This window comes from Mus musculus, chromosome 6 (assembly GCF_000001635.26).
Source record: "Mus musculus strain C57BL/6J chromosome 6, GRCm38.p6 C57BL/6J".
NCBI lineage: Eukaryota > Metazoa > Chordata > Mammalia > Rodentia > Muridae > Mus > Mus musculus.
Window position 1 is genome coordinate 18203986 of NC_000072.6, and position 17691 is coordinate 18221676.

The following is a 17691-nucleotide window of genomic DNA, read 5'->3' on the forward strand; positions in this document are numbered from 1 at the left end:
GGAAGACCATCAGATTATGACAGATATCTATTGGGCAGTTGGTACTGGAGCAACTTCACAAGGTTTTATCACTTACATCACAGTTAATCTCTTTGACACTCATGGGACAGAAAGTATGAAGGGAGATAGAGCAGCTCATATATTTGCACCTGCAGTTCACTGGTTTCATTTTCTTATTCCTTGCAGAGAATGGGACAGAGAACAAGCTTCAAAAAAGAATCCCCAGCTTATCCACGCCCTTCGGCGATGCTTTTTCTGGAGATTCCTCTTCTATGGAATTTTGCTATACCTAGGGGTAAGAATCTCACGTGTAAATATGGTGTCATATATTATTAAGATATAATCATAGTTTTGTGATTACAGAAGGGTGAGGACAATCTTGTAACCAAAGCCTTTTGTTTTCTGTTTAGTATTTGTTTTCATTTTTTTATATAGAATTTTATTACAAGTCCAAACACAAATGACTGAAAATTCTATCAAAGATAAGTGAAAATTCTTAAAATGTAGATCTCAATTGATAGTTCAAAATTAGAATGGGTCCAAAAATCAAATTACTTGTTTCAAAATTATGCTCATTTATGAATCCAGATTATAATGACTTAATAGTATATGAGGTTACTGGCACCTTTACTTTTCTGTGCTAAAAAAGAGAATGTTAGAAGGCAATCTCATACCAAGAATGAGACTCCATTCAGTCAGTGATACCAAGGAATGTTTATGATATTTTCTGCTCAGATAGATAGATAGATAGATAGATAGATAGATAGATAGATAGATAGATAGATAGATAGAGGTAATGTAATGTTTATATTTTGAAAACATATATATGTATATATGTATAAATAGATATATAGATAGAATTATATAGAGTAATGTAGATTAATGTTTATGATATTTTGAAAACACACACACATATATGGAGAGAGAGAGAGAGAGGGAGAGAGAGAGAGACTGAATTGTTTACAAAAGATAATAAAAATTTAAAATGAGGTGGTGAGGTGCACATAGAATGTATTTTGTCAGCACCCTATGTCTTCATCATTGTAAAGAGAATAGCAGCCTGGGAACCTGGGCTTTGTGCTGTTTAAGAACTTTGGATATATCCCAGATGTGTTCAGAAGTGGTTATTGTTTTCTGGGTCATGCGAGCATCACTTTGAAGCTTGATCATAGCCTGTAAAAAGGGTGACAAGTGGAAAGTGTGTTGAGTCTGATGTATCAACTCAGCACAATACTGCCTTGGGGTGTTATGTTTCATCTGGGTTGACTTGCATTGTATTTCTTCAGGTCTTTATCCTCAGATTGCATGGGCTTTGGTTTCTCCTCAAATGATGTATGAACAATATGTAGCCGTGCTACTTAAATAATTTTATTTTATCCTGTCCCAGAAAAAGTCATTAAAAATTTATCTTGATAAAATTGACTATAATTACTCTAGAATCTTTTCTAGTGCTATTATTTTCTAGAAGAAATTCTTCTGGTCTTTCTTAATCCATATATATGTATGAACATAAATGTATAGATGTATAGATTTGAATTTCTTTTTAAGCAAATTCATGCATATTATATTATCACATATTTCCATGTAGATTCATATATTATATTCACATATAATAAATAATGTGTTATATATTATAGATCTGTTATTTAATGGTAGTTCTATATATGAAAGAAAAGACTATAAAAAAGATAATATAATTTCTTCTAGTAGAATATGTGTTATAAAATGCATATATAGACACATAAAGATATAGACAGAAGAATGAGATATCGTTTAAAGATATCTTTGTGGTCATTTTTATCAGTGAGCACACCCAAGCATTTGAAGATATTTTCAGTCAAGATCTCCTTGTGAGTAGACATTAAGAAGAGGGAGATGCAGTAAATATGAAAAAATATTTAAAATTTTGAAGATTAAAAATAGCAAAAAAAAATCACAAAGCATTCACAATGTATTAATTATCTATGGATAGTGATTAGAAGTACTTCTGAGACAAACGGAGTGCTGGAATGTATCTCTGGACCCATCACAGCCTTTGGAGCCGAAGATCAAATTTCTGCAAATACCCAATAAAATGGGTAAGGAAAGGTCCTGATGGGAGAGAGTAGATGAATGTGCAGAGTGAGAAGGCACGAGAAACAAAGTGAGCAGGACACAGTGTAATGATGTTGAAGGGTCTCTTTTATCCCTCCCCATCCCCCATACACAGTTTCACTGAGATCACAAAGTTCAGTGTTGTAAAACTGTTGAAATCTAGATCCCACTTATTTAGGTAAGTATAATTTCCAAGATCTATTATTTATTTCAATTTAAGTTTTATCTTAAAATATTTATTTGACAAATATAAATTGTCATTGTAGAATATACAGTGTATATTTCAATATATGTATACAATTTTTCATGATCAAATAAGGGTAATTAACATACAGATCACTCAGTCATTTACCATTTCTTTATGGTGAGAAGAGTAAAATACTCTCCTGGTTGTTTTGAGATACTGTTGCTAACTATAATCACTCTAGCAGAACGTATTCCCTCAATACTTGAATTTGTTGCTGATAACAGAGCTTTCCCAGCATCCTCGTCCCTCCTACCCTTACTAGTCTTTGTTATCTTAACTCCTCTTCCAACTCACAGTGGAAATGGGACAAAGTTGAGCCATTTTAATAAGCTTCTACTGTGTCAAGTAACCGCTGCCGTTGCTTTACTGTTGTGTGTTCTTTCTGAGCATTTTCTTCTTCCTGTTAAATAAACAAACATTACTGAGACAGATATAACAATTGTACAGATAAAGATAACGGGACATACATTCAAAATGTGTTTATATTCTTGGTCGCTGTAGGCCATGATAATTGTGGCATAACAATTATTTAGTTGTTTTCAGTATTGATAGAAAAAAACACTATTAAAAATGCCTTCAACTATGAAAGGTTAAGACAAAGGAAATACCATTACAAAGGACCTTATTTCTACAACAGTGATGCAATTTTAAAATCATATTAGCTATAGTACATCCCCATTAACTGTGGACTTGTTTTTTCTTTATCTGATTCAGCAGCCAGACATAGCATGCTCTTTAATATTTCAGACTTCCAGCAGAGAAGAGCAACAGGCTGCTGAAAACCTAAGTAGGAGAATCAACTAAGGATAATCATTTTTTTATTTTATTTTATTTTTAAACTAGATGTTTTCTTTATTTACATTGCTAATTTTGTCCCCTTTTCTCATTTCCCCTCAAAACCCCCCCTGTCCCATTCCCCTCCCCTTGCTCACTAACCCACCCACTCCCACTTCCCTGACCTGGCATTCCCCTACACTGGGGCATCAAGCCTTCACAAGACCAAGGGCCTCTCCTCCCATTGATGTCCCACAAGGTCATCATCTGCTATGTATGCAGCTGGAGCCATGGGTCCCTCCATGTGTTTTCTTTGGTTGGTGGTTTAGTCCCTGGGAGCTCTGGGGGTACTGGTTAGTTCATATTGTTGTTCCTCCTATAGGGCTACAAACCCCTTCCGCTCCTTGGGTCTTTTCTCTGGCTCCTCTACTGGGGATGCTGTGCTTAGTCTAATGGTTGGCTGAGAGCATCCACCTCTATATTTGTCAGGTACTGGCAGAGCCTCTCAGGAGACAGCTAAATCAGACTCCTATCAGCAAGCACTTGTTGGCATCCATAATAGTGTCTGGGTTTGATAACTGTATATGGGATGGATCCCCAGGTGGGACAGTCACTGGATGACATTTCCTTCAGTTTCTGGCTCAAACTTTGCCTCTGTATTTCCTACAATGGGTATTTTGTTCCCCCTAAGAAGGACTGAAGTATCCTCACTGTGGTCTTCCTTCTTCTTGAGCTTCATGTGGTCTGTGAATTGTATCTTGGGTATTGTGAACTTCTGGGCTAATATCCACTTATCAATGAATGTGTGTTCTTTTGTGATTGAGTTACCTCACTCAGGATGAGTTCCATCCATTTGCCTAAGAACTTCATGAATTCATCATTTTTAATAGCTATGTAGTACTCCATTGTGTAAATGTGCCACATTTTCTGTATTCATTCCTCTGTTGAAGGATATCTGGGTTCTTTCCAGCTTCTGGCTATCATAAATAAGGCTGCTATGAACACAGTGATATAAGTGTCCTTATTACGTGTTGGAGCATCTTCTAGGTATATGCCCAGGAGAGGTATTGCTGGATCCTCTGGTAGTCCTATGTCCAATTTTCTGAGCAACTGCCAAATTGATTTCCAGAGTACCAGCGTGCAATCCCACTAGCAATGGATGAGTGTTCCTCTTTCTCCACATCCTTGCCAGCATCTGCTGTCACCTGAGTTTTTTATCTTAGCCATTCTGATTGGTGTGAGATAGACTCTCAGGGTTGTTTTGATTTGCATTTCTCTGATGACTAAGGATATTGAATATTTCTCTAGGTGCTTCTCAGCCACTCGATATTCCTTAGTTGAGAATTCTTTGTTTAGCTCTGCACCCCATTTAAAAATAGCGTTATTTGATTCTCTATAGTCACTTCTTGAGTTTTTTGTATATATTGGATATTAGCCCACTATTGGATGTAGGGTTGGTAAAGATCTTTTCCCAATCTGTTGGTTGCCATTTTGTCCTATTGACAGTGTCCTTTGCCTTACAGAAGCTTTGAAATTTTATGAGGTCCCATTTGTCAATTCTTGATCTTAGAGCATAAACTATTTGTGTTTTGTTCAGAAAAAAATTTCCTCTGTGCTTATGTGTTGGAGACGCTGGTATTGGTACGGTGACAGGCAGGTAGATAAATGGAATAGAATTGAAGACACAGATATGAACCCACACATCTATGGTCACCTGATCTTTGACAAAGGAGCTAAAACCATCCAGTGGAAAAAAAGACAGCATTTTCACCAAATGGTGCTGGTTCAACTGGCAGTTATCATGTAGAAGAATGCCAATCGATCCATTCTTATCTCCTTGTACAAAGCTCAAGTCCAAATGGACCAAGGATCACCACATAAAAGCAGATAAACTGAAACTAATAGAAAAGAAAGTGAGGAAGAGCCTTGAGCACATGGGCACAGGAGAAAATTCAGGGTAATCTAAGGGAAGCTAAATAAAGGGAATCTGTAAGCATGTTCCTGACAGACTGTGATCACCAGAGAGAGCTTGTTACTGTAGAAGTCACAGGTGTATACTCACACGTATCTTCGATTCCATGTTTCCATCACTACATGTAAGTATCATTAGTTCAGCTTAAATCGAGACCTTTTTTTTTAAGTCCCAGAAAGCTAACGGACATGAAGAAAGCCTGGTTCTCACAATGCCACAGTTCTTATATTCCCCAGACTGTTATAAAAGAGGATCTGTCTCTCATATTTAGACAAAGACAGGCTTTTGAATCCAAGCCTCCTGCTCCTGAAGCAAGAGTATTTGCGGTAATTCTGCTTATGAGTAGGCTCTGCCTAGGGTACTTTTTCTTCATACATCCCCTCAGTACGAATGCTCTCAGCAAAGCTTCTAGAGGCCTGCTATCTAGGATTCACTTCTCATCTCTGTCCCATCCCTGCGAACACCCACAGCTGGTTGCTTCTCTGGATTCAGCTTCACTCACACCTGAACTCTTCCTAAGCCATTTCTCTAGCCCCTCTATATGTGTTATTATGTCATGTTTTACACTTACATATCTATGCCACTTAGAATTTACTTCTCCACTGAATTAAGTTCCATGCATTATAAGTTAAATTGTTATATATATTTGGGTCTTTTACTGGAATTTCTAGATAAATCAGTATACTTTCTTTGACCTGTGAAGTGTATACATGTATGGTTTAATATCCAGTAGCTTAAATGTTCATATTATTTTTATTCTTCAAATAGTTTCAATTAGAATTTATTCCTAAATTAAATTCAGAATAATTTTATTTGTTGTTTTAACAAATATTTATTGGTTAAGCATGCTCACTAAGAATGTATTATATATGTCATAACACTTGTGACAATATAAACATATAGCCAATAACCTGGTGCAAATTTATTCATTTTTAAAATATACTTAAAATTTTTATGTGATTACACTAATCTTACAAAATGGATTAGGTGAAACATCATCTTTGTAATATGTAGATTTTTTTAGTTCAGTTAGTTTTTTTAAAATGTGCTTAGTAGTTTCTGGAATCAATCACATATCATACTAATACAGGTGCTTTTTACTTTTTATATAATTCATAGCTATCATTTTTCTCATTAAATTATCTTAGCTAGACATTTCAGAATAATGTTAGGTGGTCATAGTAGTCAAGGTTCTTTTGCTTTCCTGCCTCCCACACTTGTGTTTATCAACTATTCCTGATTCTGGAAGAAAGTCTTTCTTAGGTTAACAAGCAATGTTGCGATTCAGCTTTGTAGAAATTTTAACCAGATACTGATACTTTTTATCAAATTAGTTATTTCATTGTTACTGTGATATTCACAGCTTGTTCAGTAGTATATTAGTATTCTGTTAGTTGATTTCTTGGTATCACTAGCATTAATATTCTAAATGTAACAATATACAAAATGTGCTTGCAACAAGTGAAGGTGATACTATTACTTAGTAGCTGCACAAGATATAGCAAGAAACTCTTAAACCTCACATGCTAGCAAAGCAAGCACTCCTGAACTAAATCCGCAGGCCTGTAAAAATGCAGTATTTTTTTTTAAGTATAAAGATAAAGTCCATATAATTTAGCTGCAAGCCTGAGTCTGCACTTGTTTTTGTATGAACTTTTCTCTATGGTCTGCATATGCACTCAACACAGACTTACCTGTCTGTCTCTAGAAACATCTGATTATTTGTCAGGTACAATGGAAATGGCTTAAGGGTATGCATCTACAGTGACTTAGAGCTTTGTTCTGGAAGTGCATTCAGGTGTCCCCTGGTCGGCTGCAGTGAGAACTGAATTATTCCTACCATGAGTGCAAGTCTTTTAGCTAGTTTTTACATGGTCACTTACCCAGATGACACATGGTCTTATAGTGGGAAGGAAGTATATATAGACTGGCCTGGAATTCATAATAATCCTTTTGCAGCCTTCCTAGATAGGGTTATACTCATGTGGCAGGCCTCTGCATAGTACTCCTAGACTCAGGTCATGCTTCCAGGGGTGATGTTATAGGAGCGAACCTTGTAGGTAACCAGAGTTTGCCAATAAGGAGAACTGTCCAAACAACAGAAGTGCCTGAGGTGACACAGAATAAATATACAGGAATAAGAATAGTAAGGAAGAAGGCATGAACTCGTGAGGGAGTCAGATGGGACATGGATGGAGTTGGAAGTGAGAAAGTGGTAAAGTGTTTCTGTGTGTGTGAAGTATTCATGTATGAAATTCTCAAAAAATAAATGGAAAAATGGGTATTTGAGTTTTATGATTCTGAATTTAGTGTTCTTATTGTCATAAACATTAGTATTAAGCTTATTTTCTAAGGAAAACAATTAAGAAACTTGCGTTTTGATTTATGCCTGATAAAATTGTTAAAATACGTCATTGAATATTATCTTATTTAAAATAGTTTTGCATTTTTTCTATTGGATACAATTCTATTTGGAGTAGTATTTCAATGTGGTGAAAATTAGGGAATTTTTTTTCGGAAAATAGTCTGAGCAGCAGAGGACATGCAACTCGCATGCACCAATGCTGATTTTTAAAAAGGGGCTGTGCTTTATAGATTAACTGAGGTATCAGTTACAGTTTTTCTTCACACTTAAAAAATGTCATGTGGATCTATGAATGGTTCCATTGTAAATATTAGAGAACATGATACATAAAAGAGATTAGGGGAAATGATAGAAGGAGAGAGTCTAGAAGTGCTGGTTTTGTCCTTGAGAACTGTGAGGTAGTAAGGTTTATGCTGTGCTCTACAAACCATCTTGTTATTGAAATTTTCCAGTAAAGAAACAAGCTGTATCTTACTGTGTGAATATATGCTCCTCCAGAGTAATACTGTCAGTGTCCTTATGAGATGACGTGTATTGTTGAAAAGATGAGTATGTCTTGCTAGTTGAGGCAAGATGAGATCTAACTCATTAGTAGCAATATGTAAAATAGGCATGCCATTTAAAGTATTGAAAGCTATAATTACTGTATTAAATTGTAATCAAATAATTAAGCAAATAAGTCTAGTATGATAAAGTAGGTTATTGAAAACTGTAATGGAGTTCTAACATTAGTAAACAGAAGAAAAACATTTAAGCTTATAACTTACAACTTGAAAAAAAATCTGTGTATTTATAAGAGCCAGAAGCTGGAAAGAACCCAGATGTCCCTCAATAGAGGAATGGATACAGAAAATGTGGTACATTTACACAATGGAGTACTACTCAGCTATTAAAAACAATGAGTTCATGAAATTCTTAGGCAAATGGATGGAACTAGAAAACACACACACATGGAGGGACCCATGGCTCCAGCCACATATGTAGCAGAGGATGACCTTGTTGGCATCAGTGGGAGAAGAGGACCTTGGTCTTGTGAAGGCTTGATGCCCCAGTGTCGGGAAATGTGAAGGTGGGAAAGAGGGAGTGGGTGGGTGGGTGGGTGGATAGGGGCACACCCTCATAGAAGCAGGAGAATGGGTGATGGGATAGGGAATCTCCAGAGAGGGAGTTCGTTAAAGGGGATAGAATTTGAAATGTAAATAAATAAAATACCCAATAAAATAAATTATAGATAGGCCATATCACCCTGAATGTGCCTGCTTAGTCTCTAATATAATTCAACATCTAAATATGTTAAAGATGTTTAGCTATGTAATAAAAATATGATGCATATGTAAGATGATGTACAATAAGAAATATTTTATATACTTTTTAAAATAAGTTTTATTTATTAGATGTCTCAAACAATTGGCATATTATATCTGGGTAAGAGGTTAGAAATTCTTTTTGATACCTCCCTTTTTATTTGGCATAATTCAAATCCATTTCAACCCTGCATGTAAAAGGAAAGAATTATATCTCATTTTGTGATTATCTTGGAAACTTTTCCAAAGGCTTGAATCTTCTTTTCTATGCAGAGCTTTGAATTATACTAATATGAAGTGCTGTATATAAAGTAGAGAATGAGCATCTACAATAAAGGCAATGATTAATGACAGTTAGGTTGTAGTTAATTCCCTGTGAAGATGAAGGTGAGATACAAAACATGGTCATATTCTGGGACTGGTGGGACAGGTAGTGTTGGCACTTGGGATTTGGAAAAGCCATCATAGAGAACAATGAAAAGCAAATTAACAGTAAAAATTTGATGTCACATCTATATTAATCTTCTTTCAAGATTTAGCCCTAAGTTCTATTTTACTAAGTTATCATAAAATAAAAATTGGGAGATGATGTCTTTTTGTAATTCAAAGGCCATTTGTGGTTCAAATCCATCCATGTACATTTAGAAGGGTTGATGAATCAGTTGAACGGCTTGGTTGGTAATCAGTTTTGGATTATTGAAGTTTATGGGTTTATTGGAAACTGGCTCAAGATAGAGTGCTCTAGTGCACACCTTACTGATGCACATACCCAGCTCTACACTGGCAAAGGGAAGGAACAGGACCCAAGCGGCTGGCTTTAAATAATACCAGTGGTGCTGGCATGCTCTTCCCTCCTGAATCCAGCTCCGCTCAATGGTTGTACTCTTGAGAAGCTGTTCCTTCTGATCATAATACCATGGCTCAAAATCCTTAAAGAAGTTCATTTTGAAATTTCTTAGTGTCTTGCTTTTCTTGGCCTCCATTTCTTCACCTGCCTGCATAGTGAAAACAGTTCGTACATGACTGAGAGTTGTGAAATCCTCTGGGACATATTTTAGGAATGGTTTGTGACATGTACATGTTACTAGTTAATGTACCACTTCATCAAGTACCCCTTTACAATATAGTTGCTATTCATGCAGGTTTTAGTGAACACCTCACACAAACTTGTCTCTAAATGACTTTTGCTGTAAACTAATAACCAAGTCTTATTTCAGAGTATGCACAAAGACACTATCAGCAGTTTCATAAATTGTCCAACCTTCTCTGTAAAATTATTTTAAATTATTGTAAAGATGAAATTTTCATAATTAAAATGTGAACAAGAAATGAAATTTAATCACTGCCTTCTCCTGCAGGAAGTCACCAAGGCTGTCCAGCCTGTCTTGCTAGGAAGAATCATAGCATCCTATGATCCAGAAAACAAGGTGGAACGTTCCATTGCCATTTACCTTGGCATAGGCTTATGCCTTCTCTTCATTGTCAGGACACTGCTTCTTCACCCAGCTATTTTTGGCCTTCATCGCATTGGAATGCAGATGAGAACAGCTATGTTTAGCTTGATTTATAAGAAGGTAATACTTTTTGGAAGATGTTATTTGGTCTTGTTTTACTATTTCAGTGCTGGATATTAAATTCAGGGTTTCTTGTATGCCAGGCAAGTTCTTTGCTGAGTTTGCTGCCCTGCACAGTCTCAGGTATTCTACCTGACATGTCTTCAGTGCCCTAAATGTGAGCTTGTACAAGAATAGGTGTGAATACTTATTCCTGTTTTAGGTGCCTATGAAATATATGGCAGGTGCAAGTATTGTTCTGAGTTATCTATCCTTGATAATGCAAAGTGATTCAGTCGACAGTTATTAAATATCTTCTGTAAATTACCTATATTTCAGATGTCATATTTTAGGGGAAGTATTTGAATAGTTTAGTGGTTTTTTTTAATTGTCACACAAAATAGACAAGTGAGCAGTAAGCTAAATCAATGTCAGATTTTTTAATCCACTTTTTTTCAGTTAAAATGGCAAATAGTACAAGACTCATTGACAAAATATCATCCTATGATAAAATTCTATTTTTACTAGCAATAATATATCACTGTTAATGATAACCTAAGAAATACATTCCCACCTTAGCCAGCTGCCACAGATGGTGACAGTGTCACAGTGGTGACACTCATCCATCTCCACTGTCTTACTTTGAGTTTGATTTTTTTGTCATCCAGTGAATTCTGAAACTTTATAACATTTTTGAAATAGCATGTACGTTGAGATCATGTGAACTTAACTTTGCTTTTCTGCATTCATTAGCTAGATAAGAAGGCTTTGTAGGATCTAAATAGATTGAAATGAACAGTAAACCTCCCTGCACTCCAGCCACAGCCACCTGCCAAACCAAGCAGGCCTCTGACCAAGACAAAGACTCTCCTCTCTGTGGGACCTAGCCTGGAGCCCCGTCCTCCTGCCCTTTTCCCTTCTGCCCGGGGTAGAGTCTGCCCGCCGGTTCCCACTCTGTTCTCAGTTCTTCTGTGACAGGCATCTGAGGTGTTCAAGACTGAGAACTTGACGTTCCTAGCCTCCATGTGGCCCAGGGACCCCAGAACTGGCTCTTCTACAACCCCCAGTGGAAGGCCTGCCCAGTGGTGCCATGTGGGTGTGTGCAGTTAAACGCCCTGCATCTGCCTTGCCTAGTGGCCCGAGCCCTGATAGGATGTGGGATCCCACTTTTTTTTTTATTAGATATTTTCTTTATTTACATTTCAAATGTTATCCCCTTTCCTAATTTCCCCCCTGAAAATCCCCTATCCTATCCTCTCCTCCCTCCCCTGCTCCCCATCCCACCCATTCCGGCTTCCTGGCCAGGCATTCCCCTATTCTGAAGCATAGAACCTTCACAGGACCAAGGGCCTCTCCTCTCATTGATGACTGACTAGGCCATCCACAGCTACATATGCAGCTAGAGCCATGAGTCTCTCCATGTGTTTTCTTTGATTGGTGGTTTAGTCCCAGGGAGCTCTGGGGTTACTGGTTAGTTCATATTGTTGTTCCTCCTAGGGAGCTGCAGACCCCTTTAGCTCCTAGGGTCCTTTCTCTAGCTCCTTCATTGGGGACCCTGTGTTCCATCTAATAGCTAACTGAGCATCCCCTTCTGTATTAGTCAGGTACTGGCAGAGCCTCTCAGGAGACAGCTATATCAGTTTCCTGTCAGCAAGCTCTTGTTGGCATCTGCAATAGTGTCTGGGGATCCCACTTTTTAACTCACATCTAAATGTTGTCTTAAATTTTGACAAAACTCAAGTTATTTCAGTGGCACCAATGTGACTTCATTGCTCTACCAAGTGATCAAAGAAAGATATATTGGTGGTATTTAGATATTACCTTTATCTTTGCTATTTTCTTTCTTTAGTAACACATTATATATATATTTGGCTTATAAGGGCTATGGGTCTGAAATTGACCTCTAACAAGTAATCCATTATACCACTACAGTACATACTCAAGGTCAGTTGTGTTATAAAATCTTGATAGCCATACTTTATTGCTTAAAAAACACTTTTATGCCAGGCGTGGTGGCACACGCCTTTAATCCTAGCACTTGGGAGGCAGAGACAGGCAGATTTCTGAGTTCAAGGCCAGCCTGGTCTACAAAGTGAGTTCCAGGACAGCCAGGACTACACAGAGAAACCGTGTCTCAAAAAAAAAAAAAAAAAAAAAAAAAAAAACAACAACAACAACAAAAAATCAGTTTTATGAAGGCAGAGAAGAACAAAAAGAAGTCAGAGTTTAATTCAATCTCTTATGCTACAAAATCATCAATTCATAAGTTCCAAGAAAACATGAATAAACAAAAATTTTAGAGATTATTTGGAATGTAGAATCTATAAACTTGCTATCAAAGAAAATTGAATTTACTTTAATAAATATTTGTTAAAAGTACTTCTAATAAAGATAATAACTAAGCATATGTATATTGCACCAATGAATTATTTAAATGTGATCTAATTTTATCTACCCACAAGTTTCTACTATAGTTGCTATTATCCTTCTTTTAAGGAACCCAAATCCTATAAAGAAAGAACATTGAAAAAAAAGGTATTTCAAAACTTTAAAATAGATAAGTAACAGCCTTAGAAAATGGTTTCCAAGTAATTAGGTAAAACAGAAGTATGGAAACATAATATTGAGGCAAAGGACATGTGAAGTAAAATGAAGGGGATGGTTAATTGGTAATCAAGTCCTTAGAGATATTGGTGAAGAATTTGAAGCTGCTGCATATTTATTTCCCTCACAACATCACCTACTGTGATTGCTGATCAATTAGTTTATCTTATAGACCACATTTAACTTCCCGATACTGGCTTATCACCAAAGAGTATGAGGACATCTTCATGGTTCTCTAGCTGGTCCCTACTTGCACTTTGTCTTGGCTTGTCCCGTAGCTTATATCCATTCCCCTATCCGTACTGTTTCAGGTTCAAGGCAAGGACACATAGGATCCTTCCAACAACATCTGCAATTTATAGTAGAGAAATCCACTCCCATTAAATTCTGAAACCAAACATGTTATACTCAAAATAATGAATACTAACACAAGCTGAACTTTGCCCATCATTTTGAAGATTACCAAGATAACTGAATATTAACTATGTGCTATGGATGAAGCTCCATGCTTTAGCCTGTGCATTGCTTTATCTGACACTGAAATTCCTTCTAAACATATGTAATCTACCACAGTGGGTTCTCCCTCTCTTCTTATTTCTCTAATAATATTTTGTAATTACCTATACTCATTCCTTCTTCATCTTTGCTTCTCTAAATATATCTATTTTATAATTTTATCTCTATAAAATCTTTCATATTTTTAATCCAAATTTTGAGCCCACTCTACATTCTGCCTTCCTTAACTAATTTATCATATTATCTATATGATAAACACACACTCACACACATATGTGTGAGTGTGTGTTTGTGTATATATATATGAATTTTTTCTAGGTTACTCCCAGGAAAGAATTGTATCTTAATAAATGCTAATTCCTGATACATACAGAACAATGGTTTACATCTATTAAATACTCAACAAATATGTGATGAGTTGAAACATATAAAATGGGTGCTTTGCTGCAAAGCCATCTAACAGAAAATAAGTTACTAAATTTCACCAGGCAAAGGATTACTCTATTTCATGATCATAATTTATCTAATAAGTTAAAACATTAATTTATAGATAAATAAATGTTTTTAATCAGTGATCTTCCATGTTTTTCCTTTGTAATATTTGAAGACTTTGTTTTGTTAACATAAAAATACTGATTCAGTTATTAGTAACATACTTTTGTTGGATTTAAGTACTTTTATCCCAAAGAATTAGTGAAGGACTTTATGAAAAAATTAAGACAAGGATTCACTGCCTTAGGTTCCATCTTTTATTTCTAAACTTTCAATTTTTTTATTGTTTGACGTCTTTAAATGGTTACATAATTAATTTTAGTTATCTGTATCCTCAGTTTCTCTCTCATTCCTTGCCTTCCCTCTCTGGAACTCATTGTAGCAGTACTCGTCTATTTTAATGCCTTTTTGCGTGTGGCTCATTAAGTTTAATGAGAGCATGGGTGCAATGATATTTAGTGGAGCAAGGGACGCTTACATGTGTTGCAGACATGAGAACAGAATAGGACAACTCCTCTCTAACAACCATGAGCCTGCCTCACCCATCCTAAAATGTTTTACCATGTACAGATAACCCCAGCTCTAATGGGTTCATGACTGTAAGTGGTATGTCCTGTAGCAAAGGTGTGTGTCTACTCTTTCTATAGGTCAGCTCTTAAATTCTTCATGCTCCCACTTCTGCCATGTTCTCTGAATCATGGTGGAATGATACAACCTTCCCATTTATGCCAAATATTCTGTTACCACTTATTTGCCACTGGTTAGGTTTCTGCAGTCACCGGGAACCATTGTAGTAAGAAACTTTTACAGTAACAGCTGGGTGCAAGCTCTAATCTATGGTATAAACATGAGTAGTGAGAAGGTAGCTTGATAACATGACCATTTAGCAGAATAACAGTTACTTGCATACCTTGGTGGTCAAAGACCTCCCCAGTCAGAGACTTAACTAGGGTTACAGAACCAAATATAAGTTCCCATTTGTGGAACAGGCCATACATATAATCAGCAAGCAGGTAGTCATCACCATAAGAATTACACTACTGCTCTACTAGAGGACACATTTTACAAAGGTATGTGATTACTATAGCTTATAGTCCCAGCTGGGTAAGGCTGATGATGCTTTCCCCAGTGACTTGCATATGCTGCCTCTGGCACTACGAACCAGTAAGCAGGAAGCTTACACTTCATCTCCATGACCTGTGACCATAGCATACAATACTTAACATCAAGTTCTGGTAGGTATCCAAGAGCACTGGGAAAAGCCTGTGTTGTTTGGGGCACCTCTGAGATCCCCCTTGTCAGTCACTCATAGGGAGGTATCCCCTACCCAGCACTGGGACTTTTGTTTGATTATTCATGGTATCTGAGAGGAATAGCATCTAAAAGAAGACCTCTATTTAAGCTTTTTAAAGATTACATATATTTCTTAGAACTGTAGAATAGTTTACTAAAATGGTAAATTTGAACTCAAATATGTATAGTTTTTAAACAGGTTCAACTATTATTAACTAATTTCTCAAGGCATGATATATGTTATTGGCAAGACAAACACTAATAATAATGTTTACAAATCTCTATATTAAATCATCTTGATAATTGCAATTTGGGACACACTTCATTACTACATAGGATAGCATATGTTTTCTTGCATTATTGGTGACAGAGACAGATGATGAGTAAATGAGTCTCTGCCAGTGTATTTCTGTATGCTGATAAGATTGTATTATTGTGGTGCTGGAGAGATGGCTCAGCAGTTAATAACACTGACTATTCTTCCGAAGGTCCTGAGTTCAAATCCCAGCAGCCACATGGTGGCTTACAACCATCCGTAATGAGAACTGACACCCTCTTCTGGTGCATGTGAAGATATAATAATTAATAAATCTTAAAAAATAGATTGTATTATTGCAAATCCTATCCCCACCACATAGTCCTCTGTGGAACTCCATTCTGAGAAAGCTAGTTAAGTTAAAACTAGGTAGTGCCATTTTGAAGCCACTCAACAGAGAATGCCTCAGCCACCCAAAGTAGAGGGAAGATGACTGTCTACCCTACTCCTTATTGAACTCTCCACTGTGAACTACTACTTGCTACTCTTCTTGCTGTCTACTGTCTCCCCACCATGTTCCTTTCATAAGTCTTTACCTTAAGTAGCCCTCAACCCTGGCCTCCATTTTCATGTCTAATGTGTAATACTATCCTCCTCTCTTTCTCTACTGTCTCTCTCTATTTTTCTTACTTTTGTCAACATATTATTACACTTGATATTCTAAAAATGAAAAGCTGAGATCCTCACATGAGGAAGATCTGGTAGATTTGTCCTTTGGGGCCTGGCTTACCTGACTCAGTGTAATATTTATTTCTGTTAAAAAAAATAAAAGAAAAACAAATCCCCAAAACTCAAACAAAACCACTCAAAACAACAACACAAAAGATTCAACCTTATATTTTGCAAGTGGAAATAAAATATCATTCTTATTGTCAAAGACAACAAAGTTTCTATATGACAGAAAATATCTAAATGTAAGCATTTCAATATATTTGTTTTTCAGTTGTATATTTTTAAAGCTGAAAAAGTATAACAGTAACAAATATGAAACAAGGTTGACCTCTCAGGTTAAGATACATTCAGTCACATCTTACTAATGTGTTATTGATGAATACATTTTATATTTGTTTGTTGACATCACCTAACTTGCCACTTTTTCTTTTAGACTTTAAAGTTGTCAAGCCGCGTTCTTGATAAAATAAGTATTGGACAACTTGTTAGTCTTCTTTCCAACAACCTGAACAAATTTGATGAAGTATGTACCATTGACTTAATGTTTTATGCATTTTATTAGAAATCAAACAATTCTAAAGAAAGATTTATCCTGCATCAGCTAACAGTGATAAGTAGCAAAGTCCCACCAATAGCTAGTTTGGCTATTTCTGGAAACTGGGAAAGCTAGTCCTGTAGCAGAGCACCATTCTGAGGTCAGGTACGATTGCCCAACTCAAACATACCTCAGCTTGCTCTTAATAATGTTTTTCAAAACTTGATCCTTATCAGACTTAGCTTGCTTCCTTTTAGTATAATACTTTAAATTGTTATGTACTTTGACTAAATATGATACTCTGAGCAGTTCTTGTTCTGTGCTGTCTTATGTCACAAGTAAATTCAAGGACCTTGAGGACAGATACCATGTTTTATTTATCTTTGCATTTTCAATATTTAATAGAGCAAGTGTTACGGCTGAATTGAGTAGCAGAGAGAGAGAGAGAGAGAGAGAGAGAGAGAGGAAAACCTTTTTGGAGAGTCCCTTGTTCTCATGTGTTCTGTGTGAGAACACTAGCTTTATTTTAAAAAGGTATTAATAAAACCTAGGCGCAATTTCAAAGATACACAATCTTAATTCCACTGAATAAAAACATAATGCATAAATTGTAATATGCTAAGAACCATGAATTTATTGATTGGATAACTCTTCAGTGTTCATTTTCTTCCACATGTGTCTCTCTGCTTGGTTTTGATTGTGGAATGTAATATACCACTTGATTTTCTCTGTGCTTTTATTTTTCAGGGACTTGCCTTGGCACATTTTATATGGATTGCTCCTTTACAAGTGACTCTTCTGATGGGGCTTCTCTGGGACTTGTTACAGTTCTCAGCCTTCTGTGGCCTTGGTTTACTGATAATCCTGGTTATTTTTCAAGCTATCCTAGGGAAGATGATGGTGAAGTACAGGTAGTGGTCTTTTTCAAAGCTTGAAGAAATTTGAATTGGGCTT

At 36.3% G+C, this 17691-nt stretch overlaps 1 protein-coding gene across 1 annotated transcript in view; it reads left to right on the forward strand.

The window, feature by feature from the left end:
- Window positions 1-17691, forward strand: part of Cftr (cystic fibrosis transmembrane conductance regulator) — a 152084-nt gene that overhangs the window by 33299 nt on the left and 101094 nt on the right. Inside the window, exons 3-6 of the mRNA NM_021050.2 lie at window positions 187-295; window positions 10115-10330; window positions 16636-16725; window positions 17485-17648. Of these exons, the coding sequence (NP_066388.1) occupies window positions 187-295; window positions 10115-10330; window positions 16636-16725; window positions 17485-17648 (579 nt within the window). The remainder of the gene's footprint in view (window positions 1-186; window positions 296-10114; window positions 10331-16635; window positions 16726-17484; window positions 17649-17691) is intronic.